Source organism: Tamandua tetradactyla, chromosome 13 (genome assembly GCF_023851605.1).
Source record: "Tamandua tetradactyla isolate mTamTet1 chromosome 13, mTamTet1.pri, whole genome shotgun sequence".
In the NCBI taxonomy this organism is placed as follows: domain Eukaryota; kingdom Metazoa; phylum Chordata; class Mammalia; order Pilosa; family Myrmecophagidae; genus Tamandua; species Tamandua tetradactyla.
Genome location: NC_135339.1, coordinates 88295924 through 88314865, shown reverse-complemented (window position 1 = coordinate 88314865; position 18942 = coordinate 88295924). Strand labels below are relative to the sequence as shown.

Below are 18942 nucleotides of genomic sequence, written 5' to 3'. Positions count from 1 at the left end.
GAAAAACAAGGGAAAAAATTTAATGAAATCAAAAGCTGGTTCTTTGCAAAGATTAACAAAATTTGTAAACTTCTAGCCAGACTCACCAAGAAGAAAAGAGAAGGCATATATTACCAATATCGGGAATGAAAAAAGCAGCATCACTACAAGCCCCCTCAGACATTACTAACAGGATAAGGGAATACTGTGAACACATATATTTGACAACTGAGATTATATAACCCAAATGATCATAGCTATAAAAAGAAACTGAATTCATTGTTAAAAACTTCCAATGAAGAAAATTCCACAGTAAAATGGTTTCACTGCTGAATTCTAGTAAGCGTTCAGGAAGAAACAGTGCTAATTCAACATAATTTCGTTGGGAAAATAGAAGATGGAACACTTCTCAAACACTTCTCAATTGATTTTGAGACCAACATTACTCCAAAACTGATGCCAAACAAAGTTATTAGAAGAAAAGAAAACTGCAAACCAATATCCCAAACAGAAAGACATAAAATTCCTCAACGAAATGTCAGCAAATCTAATCTAGCATATGTATGTGTGTGTTTATATATACATATACAGAATAATACATCACAAAGTAAGGTTTGCCCTAGATTGCAAAGCTGGTTTAACATTCAAACAATTAATCAAAGTGATTCACATATTAACAGACTAAAGGAGGAAAACCATGTGGTCACTGCAACAGATGTAGCAAAACCATTTGACAAAAATTCAGCATCCATTCACAGTTAAACAAAGAAAAACAAATCCTCTCAGCACACTACGAACAGAAGGGAACATCCTCAACTTGATAAAGGGCACTTACAAAAAATCTACAGCTAATGTTGTTATACTTGATGGTAAAAGCCTGAATCCTTTTTCCCAGAGATCCTAAAGAGTTGGGGCAGGAGACTATTTGACTACAAAGGCTCAGCAAGAAGGGATTTTGGGGGTGATGGACCTGTTCTATATGTTTGAGAAGTGGACACATGACTCTATGCAGCTGTCAAAATTAGAACTATAATACCATCAAGAGTGAATTTTACTGCCTAAAAATAAAAACATTTTAAAAATAGACAAATTGTATACTACAATTACAAGTTGGTAAAATACACATTGGATAACTGCTAACAGTGAAAACCATAACTGGAAACAATTAGGGTGTTAGGATCAACGGTTTTGTTTTTTCCCCTCTATTTTCCAATTTTGTATGAGACCAGATTGTATTTATAGATTTTTTAAAAGGCATATTATTTACATTACTTCTCTGGTCTCTGTACTTACTACTGGAATTCCAAATTAAATAAATAATGCCAAAATAATATTAACTAAACAACAGAGCTGCACAAGATGATATACTATGAGAACATTTTTTGCTGAGCTGTTCACTCTTCTTTTTCTCTTCATTAGTTTCTTGAACTTTACAGAGACATCAGTGTCTGCCACCTACTTTTCACAGTACACATGGCCCAAAGTGTCAATAACGTGGTCCTGACTTCCCATTAAAGATGTGGCTCAAAAACACTACCAGATACATTTAGGGTCTTTATAACAGGGTCATTTGTCTCTTTCAGGGACAATATTACAACTAATAGGGCATTTACCCTCAAGTAGCAAGAATCTTTGTTGCTATAATCACAATTTGTAGTCAGTTACGCAGAGATGATTCTCACCGGGTTAACAAGTCAACCACTTAAAAATTCTGGATTATTCACCTAAAGACAAGAAAGCTTTCAACCTTTTCTTTTACAATATCAGCAGAGGTGATTCGTGTACTTCCTTATATAGACAGGTAAGGTGCTGGGAAAGGATTTCCACAAATAACAGAATTCAGTTTACCTGGCTTTCTTTTTAGTTGAAGAGAGCAGTTTGATGGACTGAAGGAGAAGAAATGACAACCGAGATTCAAATATACTGAGGAGTTTTATCACTTCTTCTTGATTAAGACTGGGAGAAGAATCAGCAGCTGGAACAGTCTCGCCACTTTTAGGCTAAAAAACAAAAAATCTTTTACCTAAGCTACTTGACAGTTACAATTTCATACTAAAGTGATGGAACTGCCTCAACTAAAACCGAGTCCAACCAACAAAAAACAAACCTGAGATTATTTTGATAGACTAAACACATAATAAAAATGTCTCATAATTAGTAGGCACTCATGTAGAAGAAATTAACCCTGAATGAAAATCTCCTGACTTTCCAATGTGAGGTGTTAAAGGAGCAACCGAGAGAGGTGCACAATAAAGGAACAGACAAAAATGAATGAGCTGAGCTAGGAAAGTAAACAAGCTGGTGCACCACGGGATCAAGGGCAGCTTTTAGCAATGGCAATTCAAGGGAGCTTGAATGGGAATGCCTGGCAAACTACACAGGACTTCCTGAGGAGTCTGCTTAAGCCCACTTGCCTGTCCACAACTGCTCCCAGGAAGCTTAGTGGAAATTTTAAAAGAAGTCATTGGCCTTTTCTTTCTCTTACAAAAATACATATAATCTTTTTTTTTTTTAAACCCACAGTTACTAACCATGGTCTCTGGGCCCTATCAAGGCTGTTTGTATTTTTTAACTTTTAAAATAAAAAAATATATATTTGCAAATTGAAGAGCTTAATAAGCCTGCTAAGCAACCATAACAAATCACTGTTCATACTTGAAGGTATTTTATGCAGACTGCATGTGTGCACATACACACACCCCCATATCCATAATATATACATTTAATATTTAGTTTAAAATACATAAAAAGCAAAGATTTTATTTCTTCCATTTACCTGGTCAAATTCCTCTATAAGCTCCTTTTTGATTAGCTGGAATGCATGCTTAGTTCTCACCATTATATCAAGAGCCCCAGATAGTGTTTTTAATTTTCCAACATTGCTATTCTGACCTAAAGCATTAAACACAAAAATGATAATTCCTTTAAATATAAATCTGGAAACCCATCCAATGTTAATGTATTAATGAAAATTGAGATTTTTCAAATCCTGTAAAGGCAGCTCATGAGAATCCCAACAAATTCTCTAACTCCAACTTGGTTTAGAGATTTCCCCTAGAAAATAATATTAATTCTAGACAAAGCATCAAATAGTAATTGTTTCTCTGCATCACCATTTGTTTTTGTCAGCATGAGAACACTATCTATTCAGAATAGGAGTATCTGAGGCATGATGGCAAAGGGACCAGCAGAGAGGAGTCTGCAGTTTGAAGGCTGCCCCACTATTTTCCAGCTAAGTACTGTTGGTTAAGTCACTTAAACACTTAAAATCAGTTGTTCTACCTCTCATTAAGTATGTCACCTTATGTTCAAAGGCAGGTCAGGCCAGATAACCAAGGTTTCATTTTATTCTAGGACCTTCTGCATAAACTTTCTAAACCTATCAGATACTACAAAACACTTTTGGTCCTGTTCCTCTGGAGTTTATATGCGATTGTGTACATGGTGATATGTAGTAGAGGACTAATCTTGCCCAAAGGGAGCTCTGGTCTTTGCCTCTGCTCCTGGGTGGTGATCCTCAAGCCCTTGGAATACCCTGCCTGATGATTGTCTTTACTTAACTATGAGCTGTGGGCCACACTGGGCAGTCTAACAACTTCATTCATTATAGGGGCTTTGGGCCACATGGTATCACCTTGAAGTCGAATAAGGTCAGCTACAAGGGCAGTCAACTATGGCCATGTGACCAACTTCCCCCGCAAGCCCAAACCAAACAAGAACAAAAAACTCTGGTCCCCAAGGCTAAGGCAAGCTTCCCTGGCTGGCAATACTCCCTGTGTATTGTTATACGCAGTTTCTGGAAGTGAGTGTTGCCCAAGAATTCCATGGGGGAGAGGACAATAGGGAGCTTCTCTTGAGCTCTGTCCTATATGCCCTTTTCCCTTGGCTGATTACATTTGTGTCATTTGGCTACAATAAACTGTTACCATGAATATACCACCTTTTAATGCAGTCTATAAGTCCTTCTGGTTAATTATCAAATCTGAGGGTGGTCTTGGGAGCCCCTGAACTTACACTTGGTGTTGAGAATGGTCTTGGGGACTCCTGAATTTGCAGCTGTATATAAGAAGGGAGGGCAGGACTCCTGAAATCTGCAGATGGTGAGGGTAAAAAAGGTGCCTTCCTCCTTTAGAGCACAGATCCAAACTTTCTAAACCTGATTATCTTAAAAATCAGTGGAGAACTGTGATTTCAGTGTAGATCTTGGCATCCAGAAGGCAAGCTATTGATTACATGTGGAAATGTCACTGGAGGCTGGGGGAGGCAGGGATTGCCACTGTCAGGTAATAAAGACATTAGGAAGCTAAATTTGAGCTTTATGTAGCAGGGAAAAAAATACTACGCAAAATAAGATAAAATAAAAGGTGCTGTAAACTACAGCACATATTGATTTGGTTTACAAAAGCCCTCGAACTTGGCTTACGAAACCCCCAAAATATTTATATTACCTTTCCAAGGTAGCATTCGTAAGTATTAAATATTTTTAAATGGGAACTAACCACTCTCATCATCTTTAGCAAATCTGTTCTCAGTATCTATCTTAAAACTTCTTTTTTCTTTTTTATAAAAATGCCTGCTCATTCTAAGGAATTCAAACATGGCAGAAAATTCAAAGATAAAAACGAATAAAGAAAATGCCCCCCCAAATCCACCCCCATAAAAAGCTACTGTTAATCTTGGGTGACAATCCCAAACAACTAGCCACATATTATGTAGTAACAGAAAGTAAAAAACCTTTTTATTAAAGCATTTTAAAATTTGTTTTGAATAGGTAAAGCAATCTCAAAATTTATAAGATCTGAATAGGTATATAGTGAGAAGTCCTTTCCCAGTTCCCCGGTCCCTCCCCAGAGGCAATAATGTTATCAGTTTCTCATACTCCAGGGCTACTTTATACAAAATCATATATATATTTATATATATATACATTAAATTTATTTTACTTTGATTTTATAGAATAAAAAACTGAAATGAAACCAAGTGAACTGCTGTACTTAAAATGAATATGTCTTGTTCCCTTACCACACGAGAGCTATTTCTCTAAAGATCTCTGTGGTTTACAGCTGTGGGGAGGGGGAAGCATGTGAGCAAGAGCAGGAGTGGTCAGAGCATCAATTTACTACTTACCACGGGGAAAAAAACATCATAAAGCATTCTCACTTCCTTTTACTCTTCCCCTCCCTCCCAATTTATCTTTATCTTTTTTAGGTTCCACAAAAGCCAGTTCCAGAACCACAGTTCAAAGTTGCCAAGTGCCAGTTCTATGTGGCCCATGAGTTGCTTCTCCATTCTTCAGTTTTTCAATTTATATCTTTGTCTAAATTGACTTGTCATTTTTTTCTTCTTCAAAGTAAGGGCTCATGGGCTATATATCAATATCGCTAGTCATCAGGGCATAATCTAATTTATTTCTCTAGGTTTTAAAATAAATTTCAAAGAGAGCAAAGATACAAAAATGACTCTTTTTCTGGCCTATACCCAAAGTCTTTAATTATGGATAAATTAAAAAGAAAACACTATTACTTACATTCAAGAGGGATCCAAAGCTCTGCCTCACTCTAAGACAATTCAACACTAAGACAAGGCAAACAAATCTGAGAATTAAAAGTAAAACTTACTGGTCATCTGAAATTCTGCAAACGCTACTCTTTCTAACTGTACTCTAAGGAGTTCACAAGGAGCATCCTTCAGTAGCTGAAAAAGCCTTACAGCTTTGCTGTAGTGAAGATCTGCTAGCACCCGATGCTGTTTCCTAAGATGTTCATCACCAACCTAGAACCAAAAATAAAGTACAAAGACAAATCCTAAGCATTCAGTTTTACAATAACTACTGCATGGATCACTATATGCTTTTCAGTGTTTTCTTCTAGAATATTTATAGTTTTAGCTCTTTGATCAATTTGAGGTAGTATGTGTATATAGTGTGAGGTTAAGAGTCCAACTCCAATCTCTTGCACGTATATTATCTGTTGTCCCAGAACCACCTGATTCAAGACTATTTTTTACCCATTGAAGTGTCTTGGCACCTCCTTGAACTTGTTTTAGCACTAAGGATATTAGATATTAGATCATCTGTGCAAACCTGAATTTTGGTTTGGGGGGGGAGAGTGTGGCACCCCAGTGGCAAGGAGGAAAAAGCCAAGGGCCAACTCAAAGTAGAAACTAATCCTTTCCAGATTAAGCCAGACTTCAAAGAACAATACTTTCAGAGTAAGAGCAACTCAGAAGTAAACCTATCCTCACAGATTGCCAAATAAGTCGTCTTGGTACTGAGCTAAGGAAGAGAAAACGAAAGCACAAAATTCCTGGCAAAAGCAAAGCAACCTCTTTGAAGGAAGGCAACTTCAACCTAGACCTCAAATAATTCTTAGAAATACATGTATTTGAGCTTAGGATTTATGTACAAGACTATCCATAGTAGATTATTTGGAAAAGCTTCAAACTAACAACCCCAAGTTCATTAATCATAGAATGGATAAATAAAGTGTGATATATTAATTTAATGAACACTACTCAGCTGAGGAAATGCACAGCTACACAGATGTATCTCAAAAACATGAGGTTAAGTGATAGGCAGTAAGCCTCAGAAGAACACACAGAGTAAGTTTCCTTCTCTAAGGCTCAAAAACAGGTAAAATGTAAGCATATGTTTAAGTAGTAAAACCAAAAAGGGATGAATACAATAGAAAACTCAGGATAGTATTTACCTCTGGATAGCAGGAAGGGAAAAAGAATACTCCAAACATTCTCCCTTCCTTCACCTCAAGGCTTTTAAACTGCACATATATTTCAGGTGTATTTCCTATGTGCTTTTATAAGCATGCTCTATTTCACAATAAGAAGTAATTTAGAAAGACAGAAGATGGGGACTTTAAAATTTGCAAAGAAACATTAGAGCATAAATACATTTTAAAAAGTCTAAATAATATATGCTGGCAAATCCATATATTTTCAAATTAAGATCCAACCAATTATAAAAATTTATAGTAAGGAAAAAAAGGCATAGGTGAGGAGAAAAATACCTATATTCCAAGTTTTTTAAAGGGAGCTAATTAGAAAAGAAGGCATTTAAAATACATTGTGAAATGTAAAAAAGCACTGAGAACACTTTTAAATTGACTTGGTGTTAAACTTAAACTGGAATGCCCATACCTGATTCCTCAGACAACTGTGGTACATTGAAGCCAGCCTATGATGGATGGTGGCAGCCCGGTACTGACAAAGAGGCTGTCGGGCAGTCACTGAATCAACGTCACAGTATTTCAGGGATTTCATCATAGCCTCACTGACTTCTTTTTCAATCTGTTTATTATATTTTTTAGGGGAAGAAAAAAGAAAAACAAGCCCATAATCTTGACTTGTAAGAACATTTAAAATACTCAAACACTGCTTCTCAAAGAAAAGTTGATAACCGATGCTCAACATTTGTTAAACAAATGAATAAATAAGGTTTAAAAGACTTATAACCCAGCAAATATTGTTACCTGCTCCTGAGCCTTTCTAGATAATGGAGCATAATCTTGCTGTAGAGTGGCCATGGTAAAATATGTAGTAGATAATTCCCAATTCACCGAATCCCAGACAGCTGGATATATTTCTCGTGTTCCCAATGACCTCAGTGCTTTCAAGTAGTAATCAACAGCCTATAAGGGAAAATAAATTCCTGACTCAGTTTAAATAATGTCAATCTCTTCTAAAAATAAAGTAAACTTCAAAATTACCCAGATTATGGATTTAGTTTTGGGAGAATTTATAGAAGGACAATATTCTGAGGAAAGGAAAAAAGTAAATCAATGAAAATATTTTAATGAAAAAAGTTACTTAAAATGGTTAACTTTTAAGTAAAAGTGAGTCAGTGCCACCCACCACATGTTTCTATCTCAAGTCACTAAGAAAGCTACTCCTTAGTGTTGCTTTCTGACTCATGGTGATACCTGAGAGTGTACTTTCTTCCTTTGTTTTTTTTCTTTTTAAATGAAAATTACAGTTTATACGGGTATTTAATTTTTAAAAAGAAAAATAACTTCATCCATCCCATCACACCTGTCCTCAAATACATGGTCAATATATTTAAACAAACAAATCACACTTAACTCCACACACCTGCAATAATCTGTATATTTCTTGTGTATATTTTCTACTCTTTTTTCTAAGTATATATAAATTTTAAAAATAATTTTTAAAACTTACTCTGTCAGGCACATTCTTCGCCAATGTAATTTAAATAGCTTCAAAGTACTCAATTCAAAGTGCTCTCATTTTCTCACACCCTTTCCAACACCTGACATTATCATTTGCCAAAAAAACTGGCAACATGATAAAGAAATTCAATTTTAAATTTTCACATAAAAATTCAAAGTTTGAAAATTTTTTCCCTACACATATATTAGCCATTTACTTTTTTTCCTTTTTTTTTGACATATGTGAATTTTCTGCTTAGGTTATTTGGCCATTTTCTATGGGATGGTTTATTTTCAATGATTACTAATTGTTCTTTATGTATATTAAGGATGTAATCCCTGACTTGTCATGTATATCGTATTTTCCCTAAATTGTGATCTGCTTTTCATTTTTGTTTTCTGATGTACATTTTTTTTTTTTAACACAGTTCAACTATCCACTTTTATTTCATCATTTCTGCTTATGCTGCTGGGCCAGGAAAGCCCTCCCTCCATCCTGTGATTTCTTCATGTACCTATAGTTTTCACTTTCCCTAGTTCACTCTTTTATCCTCCCACTTTGATTCTACCAAAACACCACCTCTCTTCCCTACCAATTCAATGTCATCATCAATAATACATTCTTACTATTCTCAAGCCACTTTCTAAGTGTCTGATTTTAATGATCTATTTCTGTGCCCACATCACTATTTTATAATATTTTAGTGGAGTAATGGCAAACGTAAATGACAATACGTATGAATGGATGAACCCAACATACACGCAATCATGTTACCTTATTATAATACAAGCCTTCTTCTGGCGAAAATTCACGCTTAAATTCATCACCTGCCCCACAGTGTGCCTGTGCACAAATTCGCATGAGTCTTCCTGTGTTACATAATAAAAGGGCAGCATTTGTAGCATCTTCAATTGACTCAAAGTTGTGAATTCCCTTTTCAAAACACGAAAAGCTTTTTTTCCACAACTGTTGCTCTGCAGCAGACACACTTCTGCTCACTTTCCCCCCAAAAAAAACAAAAACAGAAAAAAATTCTGTAAGTGTGCAGCAGTGTAAATCCCTCTCTCTCTCTCGATGCCATTTAGGATAGCAATGACAGCAATGACCTGGGATCAACCACAGTGCATTGCTCTCAACACATTCAAGTGTGTGCTCCTCCATATTAACTGCCTGATATTAGAGCAAGCAAATAAAAGCAGCTGAGCAAAGCATTAATTTGTAAAGATTTAAAAGATGCAATCCCCATGGAATCTGTGGTTACAATCTGTGTTTTAACCAATCCTTCTAGGTTTCTGATGAGCACTTCAGCAATTCTTCCTTCTCTGGATTTTCTTAAATGCAGAGGTTTATCTTTTCTCTAGCAGTGAACCCTCTGAGGGCAACGATTATATTCCCTGTGCCAGGCACTGTTCATAGATCAACAGGAACTCAAATATTTATTCAGTTTCCCCATTAGCTTCAGTTCTGTCTTAGCCCTCTTTTCCTTCCTCAAGCTATGGTCAGCCTTTATATTTCCATCCATTCTCAGGGCTTCAACTATCACCTCTTTGTGAGCTAGTCCCAATCTACTTCCTCTAGCCCTAAAAGAACTCCTAATTGACTACTACATTAGACCTTTTACATGGATGACCTATGGATATCTCAAACTCAACATGAGCCCAAATCTTCACCCTGTGCCTGACTCATACAAAACCACTCACTACTCCTCTAAACATGCACTGGGCAATAATTCTCTGCTCCTTCCAATGCTGCCTAACCAGTCTGAGAAGTCCTCTTCTCAGATTTGCCTGCTGAAGTTCTATATGTGATGCACTGCCCTCCCAAACTACACCTTCCTCTCCAACACTTTCTAAGAGCCCCACAACCACAGCAAACATCTCCCTCCCCCACTCTTCTACAGTATGCATTGTTCTTTAGTATAGCATTTTCCAGAGATTTCTATTCGTATTTGGCTTCCCAACCAGAAGGAAGATCATGCTTTACCAACCACAAATCCAGCACAGAGCCCGGCAAGAGGCTGGTTGTTCACTTCACTTCTGAAGTGAGCTGGATGGGATGAAAGATAAAAGTGGCAATGGAGGACTCAGAAATGATAAATCCCAAAGGAAAATAACATCTTTTTCCTAATTTGGTGCTTGAAAATTTAACAATAAAAAATTCCCCAATACTGCATGCCTTTATGACATAAAATCAAGTGCCACGTTCTTTATTCAAACTATTATAAAATCAGTACTATTTTTTTAATAGAATAGGCAATAAAGGTGGAATGCAAAGAAACACTCACCTACTCTCTCAGTCTGTAATGCAGCAGCCTGATTCATATAAAACACACCGATTTCATTTCTAATGTTACCCATTCTCTTCAATACTTGTACATAGTGTTCTGGATTCTGGCTTTTTAAGTCACTAAATTGCAAGATTTCATTAGCAGCTTCATAACATTTACAACTAACTGAAAGTTGACTTTCTAAGTCTGTAGACAAATCTGTGGCCCATGCAAATCCTAACAAGAAAAAAGGAAACATTAATGTGAATCATGTGAATTCTTATTCTTTAGTTTCTAAGCGAATCTGACATTTTTAAGACTAAACAAGAAAATCAGAGAAAATGAATATGTAGCATTCAATGAAAACAACCATAAGTTTCATTATAAAGATTTCTAAATATTTAAGTCTACACAAGAAATTCAGAGTAAATATAATATAGTTAAAAAAAGTATACTTAAGATTAAAGAAAAACTTAATAAGTTTCACAGTAATGGTCTCAATTTATTTAAAGAACTCTTATTTTCTTGGGATATTAATGTTTGATTAAAACAAACCATTTCTTGCCTAATAATACCAAACAATTCCCATCATCCAGATTTTAACTGTTTATTAAGTTAATAATAAGACACACTTATTGTTATTAAGTACAAACTTAAAAGGTGTCCACTGATAGAAGGGAAGCAGTTCTTTTTAATTAATGGAAATATTTCTTGAAATAGAACACTGATTGCTACAAGACATTAGTTATACACATTACAGTTTGCCAGGGCAAGTTAAGTCTTGAGGAAGGTGCTAAATGAGCCCTTAGACTGCCAGGATAGGGGGACAGGAGTAAACAGGAATGGGACCAAAAAGCGAAGGTGAAAAAAAGGTACCACTTTGGTAATAACACTAAAATATATGAGAGAACAGCACTCTTACTAGGAAATATTTTAAATGAAACTTATACGATGGGAATGGTAAAAACATATTGTAGGACAGGCAATGGTGACACAGTGGCAGAATTCTCATCTGCCATGCCAGAGACTCGGGTTCAATTCTCAGAGCCTGCACATGTCAAAAAAATAAAAAACAAAGAAACATAATTTAGATTTTTTCCTGCTATTTTAAAAAAAAGACTGTCTGAGGAACATAAAGGGAGAAGGGGAAGAAGGAAGGCCCAAAAAATTAAGAAATAATATATTTCCTAGCTGTTAACTGTCCAAAACAGTTTTGGGGGACTAGATAAACAATTTAAGGGGGGTAAATAGAAACAATTTAGGAGCATAATAAAAAATTCCATGATGCATTATAAAAGCACCTTCCAATGGCTGATGTTCTACCTCATTTTCTATCTAAATTGCAGTGTGCTTAGGTAACTGTTCCAAGGTGAGAGGGACACTACTATTCTGGGTTAAATGACACTATTAACCACTTTTAAAATTGGACAAACTCACAAAACTGATATAGTTAGTAAGACAGCTAACTATAAACCAACTTTTAAAAATGATCTATATCTCAGCTTCCAAGAAATCATTCAGAAAGTAATTCATCCACTTTCACCAACTATTATTTCTTTTCCAAGGAAAATATATAGTTTGGTTAGCTGATTAAAAGGGTTATCTTTTAATGTAAAGAAGATTGTGAAAAGTCAATACAATTGTCTTCAGAGCTTAATTTATAGTTTGCTGTAGTTGTATAATCAGTAACTATGAAATATTTCAAAACCATTTTATACATAAATAACCAGGATTATGCTCAATTTTAAAATTAAGAAATGAATGAAATAAAACACACACAAAATCAATACACTGAACATTTTTGCGACTTTTCTGGACATCCTCACACAAGCATAAAACTGGGGCTGAATAATCCTAATGTGAACAGAAGCGCATCTTGCTAGCCTACCTTGACAGCTGGACTCTCTGTGGAGGCTGTGTAATATTTCCTGATCTTCTTTTGTTTGATAATGAAACTCTTCAAGGTGTGCTGCTCTATTATTTGCATTCTGGGCTAACATTAACTGGATATCACCACAGAGTGTCAAATATTGAGAAAGAAACAGCAGCACTTCAGAAAGCATATTGGTACAGAGACAGCAATAAGTATCTATTGGAAAGGGTTGGAAAGAGTAAAAATATAAGTATGTTAAGAATGAATGAATATAGTAAATATTAAGAAAATCTGTTACCAGCTGAAAGCTCTGTACCACTGTATCTACTTTATTTTATGTAACACAACATATGGCTTCATATATTTCAAAATAAAAAGATATGAAATTATTCAAAGAAGAGAAAAAAATTCTGCATAATATACTTAGGATTAGGAACAATTGTTCTAAAATCTAATTTTGCCACAGAGAAAATCTCACTGTGTTGACAAAACTGTCTCACTTTTTGAGTGGCTTACCGTGGCTCTGTAGAGCTAATTTAATATATCGTAATGCTCTTCCATATTTCTGAAGACTCATGGCAGCATCAGACAAAACATAATAGGCTTTTGATGATTTGAGAATCAGCTGAAGTTTCATTTTATGTTGCCAAGAACCAGGGATCATTCCAGATTGACTGGAATAATTACCCTTCTGAAGAGAGCCCACTGTGACACAGGGGGGGAAAAGCAGCACATTTCATTTGAATGAGTCTTAATATAAAAAAAAAATTTTCTGATTATTGCTATAAACACTTAGGTACTATTGCTAAAACAAAATCGATAAGTACTATGTTTTACTTTTTAAAAGAAAGGAAGGAAAATGGCAAGTGTTTATATCGGGTCTCACTTAGAATTTCTGAAGACAGTCTGCTTCTCTGCAGGCGTCAACTCTCTCACTCTCTTCTGGGGTCACTGACATAACTACACTCATCACCAACATCTGCCTCCTTTTGCCAGTCTATGTGTCAGCCTCCCAAAAAGTTCAACTTCCTAAGGCACAGCTTTCATCATGGTCAAACTCTTGTTCTAAAGCATTAGTTTCTCACCACTTAGGTCACATCTGAGCATCTGAGTCCACTTTGCAAGCTATATGTTTTCTGTTTTACTTCCTACTACTCCACCCATACCACACATCAGCCAATGTAAATTATTACTTGTTCCCTGCAAATCTGCCTGTTTTTTTCTACCCCCATCTTAATTTACTGTCTTCTCTCATCAGAAACACTCTTTATTTAAAGTCTTGCTCTTTTTCATACTACTTTTTTCATTCCACAAACAACCACTTCTGTGCCAAGTTCTGTGTTAACTAGAAACAGTAACATGAAATTATAGGGACTCTATGACTGCTGACCTCACAGATTAGAGGTGGAGGGGGGATGATAAAATAAACCACAACAAAATTCACTAAGCACAATTAGAGATGGGAGATCAAAATGTCACAGAGATGTGTCAGCTCCTAGCTCTAAGATTCAACATACAAGTCTTTTGAGGCAATGACAGGTACTTAGTCTTTGATTTGATTTTATCTGTATATGTATTTTTTTTTTGCTCTATATTATATAAACATATATATAACTTAAGGCTGAAGAAACATGTTTCCTAAATGAATAAAACCTGAAGAATGTCTTCTTTTGAGACACTGTGAGAAAACTAAAATGAGTAAGATGAAGTTCTTGCTCACAATTGTGGCTGTATGTGTGGAACCCTTTATAACACAAGTGCCTATAATATAAGGCAGGGTTCAGCAAGTGCTCACAACAGAAATGGTAAAGGAATCAAGTAATTCTGACTGGGGATAAAGGTGAGATGGAGCTTTAACACTGGAGCAGGATTTGCAAAAGGCAAGACATAAAAACCTTTCTGTGGTTCTCCTCACTACATGCAGGTTTCCAACCTGGACATGGCAGCATTACATAAATGCTGGGGAAATAAATCTCTCTATTACCCCCACTATTTCTATTCATGAAAATAAAAAAGGTATAAATAGCACTTGGCATTACTTCAAAGATACAGTCTTACAATACATTTTTATAAACAATTGAAACTAATTAAGGGGGATGGGGATAAAGTTGGAAAAAGAAGCACAACTTTAACATTAAAAAAAAAGAAATGCAAACATTTTACTTCAAAGTACACATGTTTTTTCATGAGGTGATGTTCCTAAAGAACAAACAAGGTAAGTTATAAGTGACCTTCCAGCTTATTCAAAGACCATTCAGTAACAGCCAACACTATGTGTACTGTTCAAAGCTCTTTACATCTATTAAACCATTTAATTCTTATAACAATTTCTTAAAGGAGGTACCATATTCTCCATTTTGAAAGAAAGAAAATGAGACTCAAAAAGGGGGAATACCTTGTCCTAACAATGCCAAGATCCAAAGCAAGGTAGTCTGGTTGCTTTTTCTGAGGCAGTGGTTTCATACGAGAACCTTTTTAGGCCAAAGGAGTGAGTTCCTCACAGCGGGTAACGGGAAGAATGAGGTTCCTTAGGCTCTTTCCTTTTACTAAATTTCTTTCAGTAAATGCCTTAATTGATAAAAAATCTGCTGTTGATAAAGCACCAGTACATTATTCCACTGAAAAGGCCTTATTTACATATCAATGCAACTTACTTTTGTCCAAAAACAAGGCCATCTGCTTCTCCAGACCCTCAGAAGCCCCCCTTGTAGATTCATCTTCATATTTCAAGGGGATTGGGGTATTAGGGTCAGCTGCAGGAAGGTCACTTTCTTTTTTAATGCTGTTATCCACAGATTTTAAACCCTTAAGAAAAGGAAAAACACTTACTATATATTTAACTGAAATTCAATTGAAAACCGAATATAAGACAGTGTCTGGACTACTGAATAAATTTAGGAGAACATATATTTTGAAAACAGACTTTAAAAACTAAATTTAATCTGAAAGATTTGGGGAAAAACTCATTTGATTGTCACTTTATATTAAAAAAAAAATCACAACAGAGTATCATTCAGAAACCACTGCGCAAATGCTATTTGCATATCAAGTGCAAATCTTACTGAAGAAGGAAGACTAAACTTAAACATACCTCCAGAACATAGCTAAGTACAAGCCTACAGCGCTCTTCTGTGTCGTGGCAGACGGGAAACGCACAGCTAGGCTTTAGAAACAAATAATTCAGAATTATTAACATGCTACTAGTACAACAAATTCCACAGGTCTTATCTCTTGGGAATTACTAAAGCTCAACAAATCAATAATTTAGAAATTTGCTCATGTATTCAACTTAGTGAAGTATCAATATTCAGGTTAATATACTGCTTCTGTTGCAGATTAAATTCTTAGAGACATCTACAAAAAACTTAATAAAAAAATCTTGCAGTATATATGTTGCTTTACATACATAAAATTAAAAAAAATTTGTTTCAGTAAAAAAAGAATATGAGTAGTATTCTTTTAGGTAAAACTGTACCTCATCTAACAAGTCAGCTTAACTCCTAATTAGCATGGATACTTGGTAACACATAACTAACAATATCAATTTACTAATAAGTTAACAAGTATCACCAATGGTCTCATGATGTAATTTATATCCTAATTAAGAGCAAAACCAGTAAGAACCTCCATCTATTAAGCAACTATTTTGTTTAAAGGCCTCTGAAAGGCATTTCATTTCATTTAATCTTGTAAGGGTAGTATTACTATTCTCATTTTACAGAAGAGAAGTAGGCAGAGATGTTGAGTAATTTGTTCAAGGACACCGTAAATGATAAAGCGGGGACTGTGAAGCCTGTGCTGAGTCTCAGTACTTCAAATATTCATCTAATGCTGGTACAAAGCTAATTAAAGATCCCATATTTATATGGAATACCATGACTGCGTTTTTTATTCTGAAAATAAGTGCAGTCTCTGTAAAAAAGTAATATGAACATACCACTAAAACTTTATCTAATTACACCATAAGTCCAGGGTCTCGGGTTACAAAGCAGTTTTCCAAGTACATCAACTGTACAATAAAAAATTCTGTTTATAACCAGAAAACTTTTTTTCATTCCACTGTAGAAATCAAGCTGAAAGTGAATTAAAGTTTAGATGGACAGTTAGAGACTTTTTCCTGCAGTCATTTGGTCAATGTTTACTAAGCACCCTCTGTACAATTTAGCCAACAGAGATAAAGTGTCCAGACCATCAAGGAGCTTACATTCTAGTGAAGGGAAGCAGAAGGAGATAAAAATAGAAAAAAGCAGGGAAGCGGACATGAAGAAAGCATGCTTTGGCTGAAGTGGTCAGGGAAGGTTTCCTTGAGGTAACCCTTCAGTAAAGACTTAAGCTTTAAGAAAAGGCAGTCATGCAAAGATCTGAGGAGAGGTACATTCCAAACAGAAGCAACAGCACATGCAAAGGCCCTAAGATGGGAATAATTTTGATGTGTTTGAAAAAAAAGCCAGCATGGCTAGAGCAAATGAAGGGGGAAATGAAGGAAAGTAAAGGTCAGGAAGAAAGCAATCTATTAGGGCAAAAGAGCAGTGTCCTTACAAAAATTTACCTGGATATAAATTTTCCATCTGAAAGTTAAACTCAGAGTTTAAACCAAGAGCTTATCTGTAAATATGACTGTTTCAGTTCTGGGAACAGCCAGAACTCTTGTAAGGTTGATCTGGATATAATCACAGAGATGAAGGACTGGCAAGTAATTATAATTCAGAAAATTGAAACCAAATTATACCATCTGGAAAAAGACTGATGACTGAAGAACAGTCAACACAAGCCATACCAGAGGAATCCAAACGGCAGGAAGTTGCTGAGGTCTGTCCGGCCCTGACCAGGATCTAGATGACATGACCAGGGCTCCTGAAGCCCAGGGACCATGCCCTGTGTCTCTACACTCTGGATCAAAGCGCCCACTCTGCACCTTGGTTCTCTGCTCACCAAGCACCTGTGTAGCTCTAGTTCACCAATGTGAAAGCCACAAGGAAGTGCTTCAGTGAAGGGACATGACAGTATACTGGTCACTGGAAAAACAATCACCCCCTGGAAATTAATATATCCATATCTGCTTCAAACACGAACCCACCATTGTGGGTCAGTTATTCTGGGACAATTATAAAACCAAGTTTTAGAAATCACAAAGCTGAGAATTATTAGACCCTGGACCATGAAGAATTTACTGAAGTAATGCTAGTTTTTGAGACTCTGCCTGACAAGATAACTATATCCAGTTAACAACTGTTTGGTTTATCACTGATAATATTTTGCCAACATGCTTACTCTGATCTGATGAATGGATTTGTATTTTTCTGGGACAGACAATTCTCCAACAGACTTAATTATAGCAACTGCTTTGTTATCATCTGATGGATCAGAACTGGTGCTGTAGGATCCATTTTCATCGCTGTCTGCCATTTCTTCCTCCTCTTCACTATAACTTTCATCAGAGTTCTCATTTAAAGGAGATTCTGAACTTCCCTCTTTTTTAGGTTCATCCAATTGAAAAAGTTCTGAAAGCATGTAATTAGCTGAAGCAATAATCTTATAAAAAGGAAAAAAAAAGAAATATGCATTAGTGATCTCAACAAAACTGAGCATTCTCAAGAGGCATGCATTTTACTATTATGCTAACAAATTTGAGGAGGAGGTCTGCAAACAGACTGTTTTCACCACACAGGCAAATGCATATGAACTAGTGCAAGTTTATCTTTAATAGGCAACTAATGGTTTGGGAGGGGAGGAGACGAGACCCAAAACACAAGCTAATGAGGGAAAAATCCACCCTAATAATTCTTAAAATCAGCATTTATATATTACCATTTATCTTGCTGTATTATTTATTAAACAATTCTTAATTGAAGACAATCTTAATACCATTTTCTAATTCTCACATAAACCATTCAAGTTCCACCAAGTACCATCCCAATCAGCAATTATATATCGTATCGCCATTTTTCTCCAAAAATTTTTTCTGTGGGTTTAGTTTCTGGGATAGCTTACATACCCAACTGGATGTGGCTACAACTGAAATTAACTCGGATTTTTTTTTTAAATGCACATATCATATACCTTTTGTAATTTAAACAGGATGTAAGTAGCCTTATACAGAATGCAATTAGCCTTACACAGAAACTCACGGTCATGAAATTCAGACAACTGAAAGTGAGAGTTGTGTAAAATTGTGGGAACCATAAGTGAGAGATTATTTCAAGAAATACTTTAAATACTGAAGAAGTTTGGGATGTGAACCTTATTTATACTAACAAAATGTAACAAGGTCTATTATTAGTGTAAATGGATCTTTTGAAAGATATTTTTAAATATTTTCAACCTTCTAATAGTAATAAAGAAAAAACAGACAACTTACTAGAATTACATGACTTCTAAATTTATAGAACAGTATTTTCAACAGAAATGTAAGTCACATACAAAATTTTAAATGTTCTCATAGCCACAAAAGAAAAAAAGTAAAATCTGGACAAGTTAACTTTAAGAGCATATTATACTTAATTCAATATAGAGAAAATATTATTTCAATATGTAATATGTACACACACACATATACACATGCTAAATCCTCCAAATTTGGTGCATGTTTTATACTTATAGCAAAGTTCAATTCAGATTAGGCACATTTCAAGTGCTCAAAAGC

At 35.4% G+C, this 18942-nt stretch overlaps 1 protein-coding gene across 3 annotated transcripts in view; it reads right to left on the bottom strand.

The window, feature by feature from the left end:
• EDRF1 (erythroid differentiation regulatory factor 1) overlaps positions 1-18942 on the bottom strand; it is a 45820-nt gene that overhangs the window by 10539 nt on the left and 16339 nt on the right. For 2 of the 3 annotated variants that reach the window (XM_077126375.1, XM_077126374.1), the window contains 12 exons: positions 17571-17831; positions 15391-15462; positions 14954-15104; positions 12816-13004; positions 12315-12515; positions 10445-10663; positions 8935-9158; positions 7464-7622; positions 7132-7281; positions 5598-5751; positions 2756-2871; positions 1828-1979 (listed from right to left, as the gene is read on the bottom strand). In XM_077126375.1, coding sequence (XP_076982490.1) covers positions 1828-1979; positions 2756-2871; positions 5598-5751; positions 7132-7281; positions 7464-7622; positions 8935-9158; positions 10445-10663; positions 12315-12515; positions 12816-13004; positions 14954-15104; positions 15391-15462; positions 17571-17831 — 2048 coding nt within the window. Of the gene's footprint in view, positions 1-1827; positions 1980-2755; positions 2872-5597; positions 5752-7131; positions 7282-7463; positions 7623-8934; positions 9159-10444; positions 10664-12314; positions 12516-12815; positions 13005-14953; positions 15105-15390; positions 15463-17570; positions 17832-18942 lie in introns of those variants that run through there. The other variant, XM_077126376.1, reaches the window with a different exon arrangement.